This window comes from Diuraphis noxia, unplaced genomic scaffold, assembly GCF_037042655.1.
Source record: "Diuraphis noxia isolate RWA-SAM2 unplaced genomic scaffold, SU_Dnox_SAM2 contig0002, whole genome shotgun sequence".
NCBI lineage: Eukaryota > Metazoa > Arthropoda > Insecta > Hemiptera > Aphididae > Diuraphis > Diuraphis noxia.
This window is the reverse complement of record NW_028301712.1, coordinates 81,899,902-81,913,364: the sequence shown is the minus strand read 5'-3', so window position 1 is coordinate 81,913,364 and position 13,463 is coordinate 81,899,902. Positions and strand designations below refer to the sequence as shown.

General features: G+C 30.4%; 2 protein-coding genes across 3 annotated transcripts; one reads left to right on the top strand and one right to left on the bottom strand.

Moving 5' to 3' along the window:
* Nucleotides 1–2,105: 2,105 nt before the first annotated feature.
* LOC107173060 (coiled-coil domain-containing protein 6) lies at nt 2,106–6,117 on the top strand. Of its 2 annotated transcripts, none has more exons than XM_015523423.2 (8): nt 2,106–2,279; nt 2,468–2,699; nt 3,339–3,488; nt 3,555–3,787; nt 3,850–4,016; nt 4,418–4,690; nt 4,846–4,948; nt 5,200–5,330. In XM_015523423.2, the coding sequence occupies exons 2-7, from the start codon at nt 2,484–2,486 to the stop codon at nt 4,941–4,943; spliced, it is 1,137 nt and encodes a 378-aa protein (XP_015378909.1). In that variant the 5' UTR covers nt 2,106–2,279; nt 2,468–2,483; the 3' UTR covers nt 4,944–4,948; nt 5,200–5,330. The 2 variants fall into 2 exon arrangements, with proteins under 2 accessions (XP_015378909.1, XP_015378907.1); XM_015523421.2 differs by lacking the exon at nt 4,846–4,948 and adding an exon at nt 5,403–6,117 and having other exon boundaries at nt 2,109–2,279.
* Nucleotides 6,118–8,524: 2,407 nt separating this feature from the next.
* On the bottom strand, nt 8,525–11,525 carry hd (humpty dumpty). Its single transcript, XM_015523420.2, has 9 exons — nt 11,152–11,525; nt 10,812–11,046; nt 10,615–10,751; nt 10,309–10,552; nt 9,946–10,096; nt 9,702–9,868; nt 9,435–9,638; nt 9,126–9,312; nt 8,525–9,060 (listed from the first exon to the last, which is right to left on the bottom strand). The coding sequence occupies exons 1-9, from the start codon at nt 11,346–11,348 to the stop codon at nt 8,891–8,893; spliced, it is 1,692 nt and encodes a 563-aa protein (XP_015378906.1). The 5' UTR covers nt 11,349–11,525; the 3' UTR covers nt 8,525–8,890.
* Between the last annotated feature and the right edge of the window lie 1,938 nt (nt 11,526–13,463).

Below are 13,463 nucleotides of genomic sequence, written 5' to 3'. Positions count from 1 at the left end.
GTATTTAATTAAAAATTTGAATTTCATGCTTATAAAAAAAAATCGTGTCGCACTTAAAATTTTTCCTATAATGATGTTTCGAGTTTTCTCTATAGCTACTTGAAGGAAAACTAATAGAAAACTTAGTATTGTATTTTTAATCCTTAGTTATAAACACAAAAAATTTTATAATTTTTCAACTTCAAAATTACTTGCAAATTTTCGCGTTTTCGACAGATTTCGTAAAAAATTGATGAACTATAAACGCTTATTAAAAAAAATTGTGACTTACGATTTTTAATTTTTTTTAGCTACAATAAGAACAACTCATAAGGAACCTTGTATTAAATTTTCAAGTTTTTTTCGTCGTCCAACATTTTTTTTTCGGCACTTCAAAAAAAAATTCTCAAAAAAATTGAAAATTTCAGTGGCCTATAAATAACTCAAAAAAAGTCAAAAATTTGTGAAAATTAAACTGTATATAGATAACACTAACATAAACATTTGGTGAAAATTTCAAGTATTTACAGTGATTAGTTTTTGAATTACAACCATATAAAAAAATCGATTTGGTCGAAAACTGGTTTTGCGTAAAAATTCCCGTTTTTCTGTCATTTTTTTTTTAATCACCCCCCAAAGTTTGAAATTGAAGCATTATTTCGACTAGTTATGCGGTACATAGACACAAAAAAAAAACTAACTGTTGTTTCTCCACTCGCGGAAGACTTAGTTGATTATTTTGATTCGGTTTATCTAAGTGGTCCTTTGCGTAGAATAGGAACTGATGATGATTTAATTATTCGGTTTCGTCGACTTCCTCCTCAATACCCTCCTCCGACGTGGAATGTGCACCAAAGTACCTTACTGGATAATAGTAGAACCAGCAACGTGTGTTAAGGTGGGAATAATAGGTTTGATCATTTGGTTGGGCATAAAAATCCACCGATTCGGAAATTATTGAAAAATATTAAAAACGAAGTGGGGGCTGATAACGCCAAATTTACATTGAGTGAAATAGAGCAATTTATTAACTGACAAGCGATTACATAAAGGCCATAAAGGGCATGTAATGCAAACTCGATTAAAAAAATTTATGCGAACAATTTACTTGGGGAGAATTGAGCGTTGATATCTTCTTGACAAATATATGGAATAATGTAAGAATGAAATCTGATTAAATTTGTAATAAGTGTATTTTTTTTCTTTAACTTGTAAAACTATTACTATACATATACATGTAACATATAATTAATAAATGTAATAATTACGTACAATCATGTTTTTTTTTTCGTATGATTTTACTAACGTGGACTCCGTTTACCGTGTCAATAGTGAGCAATACAAACCTGAGCTTCAGCCCTCCAAATCTCAAACATTATTTGTGCATATGTATATACGGAGCTAGGAAGTCGTCGACGGGTGTCATACGACTACGCAGCGCTGTTCGCGGTGCACGAAATGCATGAGCATGGCTTAACCGCCAAAAAATATACAGTTGATTGAGAAAAAAATACTATAGATGAGGGTTTTCAAAGACACCGACGATGACAACCCGGTCACAGATTTCAGTTTTGCCAAAAATGTGAAATCACTATTGGAATCGAGACTTCACGCCGTGCGGGACGTCGCTCTGGTTGCCCGAGGATTGGTGGATTACAGAAAGAAATAGGTACGGTGTGTCGGTGTAAAAATGAATTAAATAATTGTGCAACGACGTATCGTCGTATTAGTACTTTAGTAGTAGTTGGACAAGAACAGTTTTCCGTCCGACGGGCGCGAATATTGTTGTATTTATACATTTTGTGTGTTATTAACTTATTTTTTACACGATGATAAACGATGACTGAATTGTTCACGCATCACGCTATGGGGCATGATAAATTGAATTTAAATTTTATTTTGATAATTTAAATTTAATTTATCATGCTATGGGGGTAACACGAATTATTGAATTAATATCCTCCACACGACCGTCGACCACACAGCAAATTACTCCGCGGGTAGTCCGGTGTAACATCACTGGAAGAAAATAGCAGTGCAGCCACACAATGAGAGTTTTCCGACGATTTAAGGTTATGTACAGATCTCCGAATTTGACAATACTGTTAAAAGTTCTTTTTATTATTTTCATTTCATACTGAGTTCCGACTGTTTCCATATAGTTTCTGTTCCAACTTCTTCGTACCTCGTCTTCTTACTTATTTCTTCACGATACTTTCCATCAATAATTCCCGGAAAACTCGGTGTTCATCACCGAACTGTTCTTGTTGTGAAACCGGATACTGTTTCTAGCACTTCCGGTATGTTGACATGAAGTGTATGCGTTTTATATCTCTGTAAGAGGGTGTCGTCCGTGCAATTCGCATGATACCTATCTTACGGTGCGCGCGGTCGACGCATTTGAACTTGGGCAGTTTGGCTGACCATCTTACTCCAAGTTGCTCATCGACATTTCTACATTTTCTTTTTGTTTTGAACTCACCTCCAGGTTTATTTCCACGACGATGGCAGACAGTGCCAGCGAGAGTGATTCGTCGTCCATCGACGGCGGACCCATCATGATGCCTCCGTCGCCGATCACAAGGGAACAAATGCAAAAACGAATCGATTCCTTGCAGCAACAAAATCGTGTACTCAAGGTAGAGTTAGAAACCTACAAGTTAAAAATGAAAGCAATGGATGAAGAATGCAAACGACTGCGCGAGACATCAGTTTATATTGTAAGTAGGTACCTAGTACCAAAATTTTTAATCAGACAGTTTTAAGTAATAATTGTTAATGTTTGAATTAAGTTCATGACTGATCTGTAATTTTTACTATTAACTATTTCTCATTTTAGATTCTGAGCGGAGCGAGGAATGTATTGATCTTACCACGATGTGTGTTTTTTTAAATTTTTTTTTTGTGTCTCATCACATTTTGGGGCAGTAAAAATTCTTCGATTTTCGACTTCAGTATCTTGTTAAATCAGAAAGTGAATATAGTTGGTACTTTGGGGGGGTCAAAAGTAAAATATTCTCAATGTTTTTCTAAATAATCGAGATAAACAAACAAAAAATTTAAGGAAAAATGGTTATTGGTTATAGATACTTGCTATGTTATATTTAATTTGGGAAATAGGACTATGTGCTAAACATCCATTTTAGTATCTGGTTCATAATATTGATTAATAGATAGGAAATATTTAAAATGCTGAGTGCTTAGACAGTGCCAATTTTGCTTACTGTTATTTTGTTTTAATATAAAATCTTTTAACTCAATCCAAACATTTTATTTGATAATAAAATAGTTTTGGAAATACCTTTTATATTTGCAATCAAGGCATTATTGTTTTATTATTCATTTTTTTTGTTTTATAGCAAGTAAGAGCAGAACAAGAAGAAGAGTTTATCAGTAATACTCTTCTAAAAAAAATTCAAGCTTTAAAAAAAGAAAAAGAAACCTTAGCCCATCATTACGAACAAGAAGAAGAATGTTTGACAAATGATCTGTCACGAAAATTAACTCAGGTTAGTTTGGTCAATGGCAGTTCTAATTAATTTCTTATATTTGTGTGTAATTTATATTGGTTACAGTTACGACAAGAAAAATGTAAATTAGAACAGACTCTAGAACAGGAACAAGAATGTTTAGTTAATCGCCTTATGCGTAAAATTGAAAAACTAGAAGCAGAAACTCTTACAAAGCAGACAACGTTAGAGCAATTACGACGTGAAAAAGTTGACTTAGAAAATACATTGGAACAAGAACAAGAAGCTTTGGTAAATAAACTGTGGAAACGTATGGATAAATTAGAAGCCGAAAAAAGGTGAAATACTTATTTAAGTTTTAATCACATATAATCAATAATATAAATTTAAATTGTTTTAGACAATTACAAATAAAATTGGATCAGCCTGTTTCTGATCCAGTATTACCTAGAGATCAAGTAGGTCCCAACAAAGGTGAAATGGCTACAAATATAAGTGCTCATTTACAACATTTGCGTGGAGAAGTTACCAGATTGCGACACCAACTTGATGTTTCTAAAAAAGAAAGCAAGTACATAAAAATATATATGCTGTTCTAAACATCTATGTTTTGGATTTTAAAGAATTCTTTAACACGTTAACTGCATATATTTATTTAAATAAATGTTAACTAAATTGTTGGTTTCGCACATACAGCTGAACAAATATTGGCTAACATGATTATTAGACATTTTTATATAAATTGTATTCATACACTATTTGAAAGTATGATAAAATATGAACGGTTTCTATTTATTAGAAGTTACTATTATACATACACATAGGAGTCACTACAAAAGAAACTTACTCAGTTAACGTGTTAATGAGTGAAAATTTTAGAATTAACTTTTTAATGTTGTTTAATATGGTATAGATTAACCCTTTTATAGGTTTTGTTACTTATGTTCTAACTGTAATGTACTTTTTAGATTCCAAGAAAATGGAAAAAATGGCAAAAGAAGAGCGCCAAGTACGTGAAGACAATTTACGATTACAAAGAAAGTTACAACTGGAAGTCGAAAGACGTACAGCTTTATGTCGTCATTTATCCGAATCTGAAAGTAGCTTAGAAATGGAAGAAGAACGTCAGTACAATGAAATGGCTTCAAATCGATGCCGAACATCATCGAGTCCACTTCCATTTCCTCCTTCTCCTAGCCAATCAAGGCCCCTTAGTCCTGGATCCACTGCTGGAACACCAGGTAATAAATGTTGGATACCTATAAAAAAATTTATAATTAAAAACATTAAATTAAATATGTCCAAATATTTATGTAATAAGTGAATGCCTACTGTTTATGTTACTGGGTTCGATTGTATGTTCAAATGTTGTTACTTGTTTTGTATTGTATGATAGATGCGACTGAAGCGGGTAGTGTATCTGCATCACCGGAACAGAAAAAAAGGAAGTGCGGTGGTGGAGGTGTAGACGATAAGTGTTTTGTCCATCCCTGAGTTGTGTAAGTAGAGGGCAGATAGCTTTTTGATTAAAAAAAAACCAATAGAGCAGAGATTGTTTATTATGAGATAGAAATATTTAAACTATTTATATTTAAAATACATTTCAATTGGCATTTACTTAATACTATTACTACTCAATTAAAGTTAATGTATCAACACTATTCTCAGTATCAATTTTGTATGTGCGTTTTAATAATTTTATTTTATTTATTCAGAATACATTACATATAATTAAATTAAATAATTTTAGGAGTGTTTCGTGGCGAAATTGGTGTATTGGGCTATGCCAATATGAATCGATGTTATGTTTGTGGCCAAACTGTACCATCGAATCTCGTCATAGGAGCACCGACAACACCTTTGTGTCCCACTACTCAAGTGGTAAGTTAATACAATTTTATTTTTTCATAAGGTTTTACCCTCTATTTTAAAAATGAATTTCATTCTTTACAGATTAACCAATCTCGAACCTTATCATTGGGGCGTCCAGTCAGTGAACGTTTTGTTAAGCCAATAGTGCCACTATCATCTAATATAGTTAATAGTGGTGGTATACCAACCGGATCACATATTCCCTTGCCCAATCCACCGTCACCGTCAACTTTACCTGAAACCCTGATGGATTCAGCCAAGTACTAATTTGATCTTAATTATGTACATACATAACATGCATATATTGTATTATCTATGTTTGTATAATTTTGCTTGAATTGCTGTTATAAGTTATAAAGTTCATTATACAATACATTTAAAAAAATAATATCAGTTAATAAATAACTTTTAAGTTTGTAATCTACACATAAAATCATTTCAAATTTTAAAAGAATTCAAACTAACAATTAAATAGTAATGGATATTTCCCTAACAATAAGTTGCCTATGTGCATACTATGCCATTGTATTTTTTTTTTATTATTATTATTATTATTAATTCATTATTTATGGAAATTTATTATCATATTTAACTATAGATTTGGTTGGGTAACATATGGTAAGAAAATAGTGAACCTAGTTTTCAATGTGATTTGTCTCTTATTGTTCCAAGCAATTAATGTTTTGTGTAAAGTAATAGTTGAATTTTTTTTAATTTGTACACTATGTAAAAGTTAAGTTATTTTTGATGTAAAATTAATGATCGGTAAAAGTAAATTATTACCTATTTACATTAATTTGTTGAATATTCTATGTCGTCCATTTTCTTTCGACAGCTCTGGTCATATTTTTTTAAATCATATTATGAACATTCTGTTTATAATTACTACATTATATCTAATTCTTAAATTAATGATAATTTCTTATAAATATCTTAATTGTCTCTTTTTTTTCTATACTGCCTGTTTATATTTCAATTGCCAATATCATTCATCTGTTAGCAATATAGATTCAAAGTATTAACTGTGAAGTCAGTTGACTTATTTATCTGTATAAGTTATTTAAGTTGTATTTTTATTACCCTGGTGCAAACTTCATTCTTGTGATACGCAATTATTTTCAGTATTTCATGTTTCGATTTTTAAATAAGCATTGCCAGATATCAGTTTATTATGCTTATTGAATTTGAAGCTAATATAATTTAATCTGATGATATTTGAAAACTGGAAACTACTTTAAATTATTATTATTATTATTATGACCCATAACTACTAGCAAGTGGGTCAGGTAGCTGCTCTTCTGTATATTAGAGGTGTTGATTGAGTTGCTATAATAATATAGCGGCGACTTGATGGAAGTGTATTAATTGAATTACATGATTCACAAATATATTAATTATTACCTAACCAATTAGTGGTGGTTGTCCTATTGTTAGAAAAAGTAGTTAGTATAATTTTTAAATGTTATAAGAAGATATCAGTATATTTTTTTTGATACTATGCTCGCTCAATAAAGTAAATTTTATGATCTCGATTAAAATGTTTAGTTAAGATTATTATCTAGGGTATCTCCATAGGCTTTCTATTATGTTTTAATTTTCAAGCAATGAATTTTTTAGCTACTCAGGAGCCTTCATCAGTCCAAATTGTTTACCAAGCGACCTAAAAAACATGTAGTATAGAGTAAGTCATCTGGAGTCCAGTGGTTTTGACAGCTGTAGAACTAGATTTTGATTTTTCATAATTTTTTTTTTGGATGGTATGTCATAGACACTTAACATGCACTAAGTCTACACTGGTACATTCAACTCGGTTCATATTTCATTAAGAATTCAAATTTTGTACTACACCTAAAATAACCTTAACCTGGCTTCGTTAATTTCTCTACACTAAAAAGCAACAAAGAAACCCCAAATATTAATATAGACACACATTTTGAACATTCATATGCATAATTCAGGCAAAAAAAGAAATGAACTATATTATTGTTGCATTTTGTTGTTTTTTATTAATGTGAACTTAACATAAATTTTTTTTTTATTTAGATTTTTTCATTATTATGAGATATGTTATAACAAACAAGTTTATTATACACTTGGATTTTTCATAACTTGCTTTAAAATTAAAATTAAAAGCTTATCATTATTGTCCTCAAATAATTTACTATGTTGTGTGTAGGCCGGAGAGAAATAAAAATGCTCTAACATCCTCTTTAAGATTTTTAATCACTAACAAGATATGAATTTCCTAACATTACTATTTGCAATACAGGTTGCTGAAAACAATGAATTTTAAAATATTATTGTGTGTAGTATACAAGTACCAACGGATTATGGGATAATATTTTTAAATGACTACATAACGACTAAAATTGTTATTCTTGGTTTAAATATTAAATACTGTTCAAAGTTGAGACTGAAAACCTAAAATGTCTATAAATAGCTCAGAGTCAAAATATTTGAATGTATAGATAAATGACTAAATCAACATTTGGTTAGAATGTCATTGGCTTACAGTTATTTATTTTTGAATAAAAAATAAAAAATTTGTTTCTAACCTAAAACAGTATGAAAATTTCCACCATAACATGTTAATAACTAAAGAGAAAATTTAAACTAATTTATTTTTTGATTTTTGACTCAGTGAGAAACACTTATCGACAATTATTGAAAAAAACCAAACATTTCTACTGGCTATAAATATCTCAAAAAGTCTCAACAAGTTTGAATTTTTTATTATGCAGTGGATTCATTGGCTGAATTTCCACCTTATGTGGGCACCAATTAATATGGAAAATTCCTATGTACCTAAACTACCTAACTAAAAATAAAAACTAATTTCATTTTATAATGCCAAATATTTATTGTGGGTATGTTTTAAAATTAATTATCATTAAAGTCTTTTTTATAAAAGCTAAATGCAATATTTATTTTTGTTGGGTTAAGCTCTTATTGCTCTTAAATCCATAAATTCTGACAATCAGTCCATTCATTCATGAAAAGCTTTATGATAATCTTAAAATATACTACTTGTATAAGACATTTTTATTTTCTGTTGTATTTTTGTTATCTTAACATATAGTTGATGCACCTTTATTTATTTTGTTTCATTATTATGATATCTCAGTAGGGTAAGATACATTTTTTATAATATGTCTTTTTAAAGAAATATTTCAAATAATTTATGACATTTGACTTGCTATAAATACAAAATTAAAATTTTTATTGAAAAATAAATGTAAAAATCAAATATCTTGAAATTTCAATATTTTTTGATTAGAAGGTGAATTAAAGGAATGTTGGAAGTAGGAGTTGTAATTTTTGTATATAGAAAAGTAAAAAAATTTCAAATATTTAGCTTGTTTAAAAAAAAATACAACTAATGAATATGAAAATAAAAATATAAATTTAAACAAATATTATAGTCAATAATGGTTTATAAAATTCAATTTTAGAACTTAATAATGGGTCAATTTAAAAAAAATAATTAATCCCCAATATTTAAAAATTATAAAAATATGGACACAATTAAGTAATCTTCAGATTATAAAAGCTATGTAAACAAAAGTTGCTTATGAGATGAAATATCCATCGTCTTTAATGTATTTCACACTGTCAAATGCTTTGGTGGTTGCAGAACAGAATTTTTTTAGAACAGAGTCTCTCAAGCCACAGTCGCTAAGATTCTGTTGCCCAAATAAGTGAATAGCTTTGTCTTCAGATTTTTGACTATTACAATATTCTAATATATATGAAAAAATAAAATTATTTCCAAGATATGGTTTTGAATCTATTTGTATTTTATACCTTTTTTTGTCTCTGAAGCTAATGTAAAAGGTTTAGTGCTCTCCAGGTTGGCAAATGTAGCAGTAAATTTTTTTAAAGACTTAGACAATAAATCACAGAAATTGTATACCGCATCTGGCAATACAGGTCCTTTTACTTCTATCGAATTGTAGCTTTGACCATCCACTTTTACTGTACTTTGTCTCACCTAAAATATTAATTAAAAATTGAATTTACTTATATGTATATATGATTTGGAAAAATGTTTATTTTAAAATATTGAACTGAAAAAAATCTTTAAAATGGATTGTATAATAATGGAATCCTTACTTTGAGTGGTGTTAAAGTAGATCCACTAAAGGCTACTGGTGCTAGAAGTGTAGGAGGTATACCTGCATGAGGTCCTGTATTTGATACTGTTGAACGACAATTTATTAGCCAATTAAATAGGGCTTGTGCTTCAACACCAGTCACAACCACCAAAGATTCTTTAGTACTATCAATTTTTCGTTGACGACTTGACACTAGTTCACTCTAGAAATATATTTTGAAATATAATTAATAATTCAAAATGATGAATGAAACCCTATTTAGTACCTGTGAACTTTGCAAGCGTTTAATTTCCGATTTTTCAGCACCCATTGTTTCCAACCAACGCTCAGGTTCCTCATCCTCCCCAATTTTGGCATCTTCTAATGTATTTTTAGTAAAGAGCTCACTGCTTTGTTCATTCTCTTCGAGTAATGGCATCGTGAAATCTATATCTGTTAAATAATTATTAACAGTTAGTATGATGAATATAATATAAATATACAAATACAATACACGATACAATGAATACCTTCACGTCTAAGAACATCTCGAAGTCCTTGGGTCGTAGGATATATCATTGCATTCAGCTCTTCATAACCACCAATGCTTGACGCTCTAAAAGTACATGTGAATGCATTGGCCAGAACATAGAAGTATGGACATTGGTTAGCTCGAACAAGCTGATGAAAAGTTATGATTAATAAACTTACTAAATCAGAATTGAAATAGGAGTTGGGTGCTCCACTATCCTAAATGCACTCAGTTCTGTTGTGTACACACAGTAATAAAATAAAAATATTGCAAAACTGCTACATTTTAATCAAAACTATAAATTTAATGGTACATAAAAATAATACATATCATTAGTTAAATTTAAATACTACAATATTACCTGAAATAAAGATCTGAAACTATCAATCCAATGAGTAAAAAGAGACTCTCTAAAAATTGGATTTGCATTAATGGAAGGCACAGAACTGGCTGAATCCTTAATTGTAACACGAGGACCTCTGTGAATGAGATCAACCCAAGGTAAGGATGGATGTTGCCAAGCCATACAACATTGGTGGAAACGACTATTAGGACTAGTATCTAACGAGTTTTCAATGTTCTCAGTGTCTAAACACCTTACAAATCTAAATGTATAAAATTTAAAGATTAAAACATTAATATAACAAATTATCAAAAATAGACATACCCAGTTGTAGCTGATGCTTCTTCACATGTTTTTATTTTTTGGCTCCATGGGAATGGGTTAGGAGATAAAAATCGAACTTTAGTTCTTAATGTCCAATCGATTGGTAACTGTTCTTCACCTTTGATATCTTCAACAACCTGAAAAGAATAGTGTGATTGATATGCAGTTAAAATTTAAAATTCAAGTGTATTTTATACATCTTCAACAACGACCACAGGATTAACTTTGCGAAGAACATCTACAAATGAGATGACGCTTTCATCAAGAGCAGGACACTGTGAATAGCTAGATACAGATGGAATGGATTCACAGTCTCGTATCAGTTTAGATAGATTTGATGTGCAAGCATTGTCATCATCATATTCGACCCTGGCTCTTTTCAACATCTCTCGTGCATCCACTTGTTTCTTGTTTTTGACAGGTGTTTTTCGTCTACACAATTTGTTGGATACATAACGGTATTATAATTTGTTTTAAAATCAAAACAGTGACCATCTAAACTCGCTGCTATGGCTAATGTAGTCCTATTCTCCTTACCTAAATGGGTTTTTGGCCGGTGACCTCTGCACAGTCGGCAACCGGCCAGTAGGTAAGTCTCCCGGAGTGGTCGTGTCCATAGATTTAACAAATCTAGCTTGAAGTGCACGTTTTTTCATCTTCATTCTGTGCATCTTCATCACGTCTTCCGGACGTTTCCATTTTGGCGGCGTACAGCCGCTGTCTAACTCCAACATTTAACACGATTAGGATCAACCGGACTACTGGACTATTGACAGATTGCTTTTTTAGATGGAAATTCTTTGTGGTTGCACTTGAGCACTTCCTACTTGCATTAAATCTGAATGTGATGGCAGTGGCAGAATGCAACAGCAGCTACAGCAACAGCTGCCCTTAATATATTATCATCTTGTTTTTGCTTACCGTTAACGGTTGTTATCATTCGTGATTTAAGATTGCCACGGCTTCAGATAAGATGGTATAGAAAATACACTACTATAGCGCTCTTAGTGGACGATTTTTTTAATTTGTCATATTATGCAACTTATTTATATTCGGCATATTTTTTTTGTGGAAACTAAGGCCGTATTTAAGATTTTGGCGCTCGCAACTTTACTTATTGTTGATTGTGTAACTATTAAGTAATACTAATTATAGAGATTTGTGGTATCCAATTTAGTAATTTAAAACAAACAAATGCTGCAGTGCCTGATAAATAATATATTATAATAGGTAACAAATAACAGAATATAGGTAATATACTAAATGTATAAATATATAACATACTATTGTCTATTAAATATATTTTATGTTATAATCTTTATTTCATTTTTTTTAATAATGGTAATAATATATAATAGGTACTTATATTTAAATAATTAATATAACTCCTCTTAAATACGACCCTGAGGAAACCTATGTATATCAACAAGTGGTGCAAAAATAAATTTTCGGAAATGATTAGTTTTGAAGTTATGGACTAATTTATTCTAATTTAGCAGCCATGAGAATTTTTCACTTTTTTTTTGAAAACTTGGAGCAGAGGAGCGCATGCAACGAGTGTCGCTAAACAAAGGATACAGGTCACACATAAGAGTAAGTGGTATTATATAGCAATGATATTGAATTGAGTCCATGTTACTTTTATGTGTTTGATTTGAGTCCAACTTATCATCTTAATAACTTTGAATTGAGTAGGTATAGTTAAAATGCCATATAACTACCTAATGTTATTCCTATAGGTACTTACTAAGTTACTAGACGGAAAATCAGTAACGCTGTTAAATCGAAAGCCGTGGATGGCATTTCTGCACTGCCATTGAAGATTTTATACAATGAATTTAAAAATGTTGAAATTTCAACTCTCACAACAAACGAAGTTATTTTTGTATTCGAAAATTCGACAGTAGGATTCTCAACAAAAATAAATTTAGATGTTTTATGTGATGTAAAATATTTATAATTATTGGTATATATATTAATGGGACATTTAAGAAATGTTCTAAATATTTTATCTAAATTTTCACGATTCATGGTTATTATAAAGATTTATTTGTTCCTCTTGTGTTTTTGCTGTTGCCCACGTAAGAGTTGAATATTTTTTTTTTTTTTAATTTAAATAAGGCTTCAACTCCTGAGGTTATTAGCCTGCAGTAAATACAAAATAGTAGTTATAGAGTATGATCTTAAAGCTATGGGGACACATTATGTTTGACAATAGAGGGATTTTGTAGAGTATATGTACATTCAATTATTTTTCTGAATGTACATATACTAGTTGAATATTTATGTTAAAGTATTTCAACATATTATTATTAATATTATTATTATTATTACATTACATGTAGTTATTATTATTTTAAAAACATTATTATTATTAAAAACAATGTAAGCAATGACACACATTTTTGTGAGACTATTCAGTCAACATCCAAGTGGAAGTGGTATCTCCTGAGTAACACTAATAGGCTTAATAGACAACCCAACAATATTGGCTGGACTTGACTCCGATAACCCAAAAGTATTTGGGGGACTCAATTAAATGTCAGCCTTATATAGAGCGTTGCGAGTTCGAATATAAAACATCGAAAATCGTGAACTTCACAAGTAGTCTATAACTTCAAAGCTAATCATTTCCACGAATTTATTTTCGTGCCACCAATTTCAATTCGTTGAAATACATAGGTTTCAGAAAAAAGAAATCGAAAAATGTACGTGGCCACTAAACTAGATTTGTTACATTAATTTATATCTATAATTAATTAATATTTTAACGAGTTATAGTAGAATTATTTTACTTGACCACTGCTGGCGTTGTAGCTCAAAATCATGGATATAAATACATATCTAAT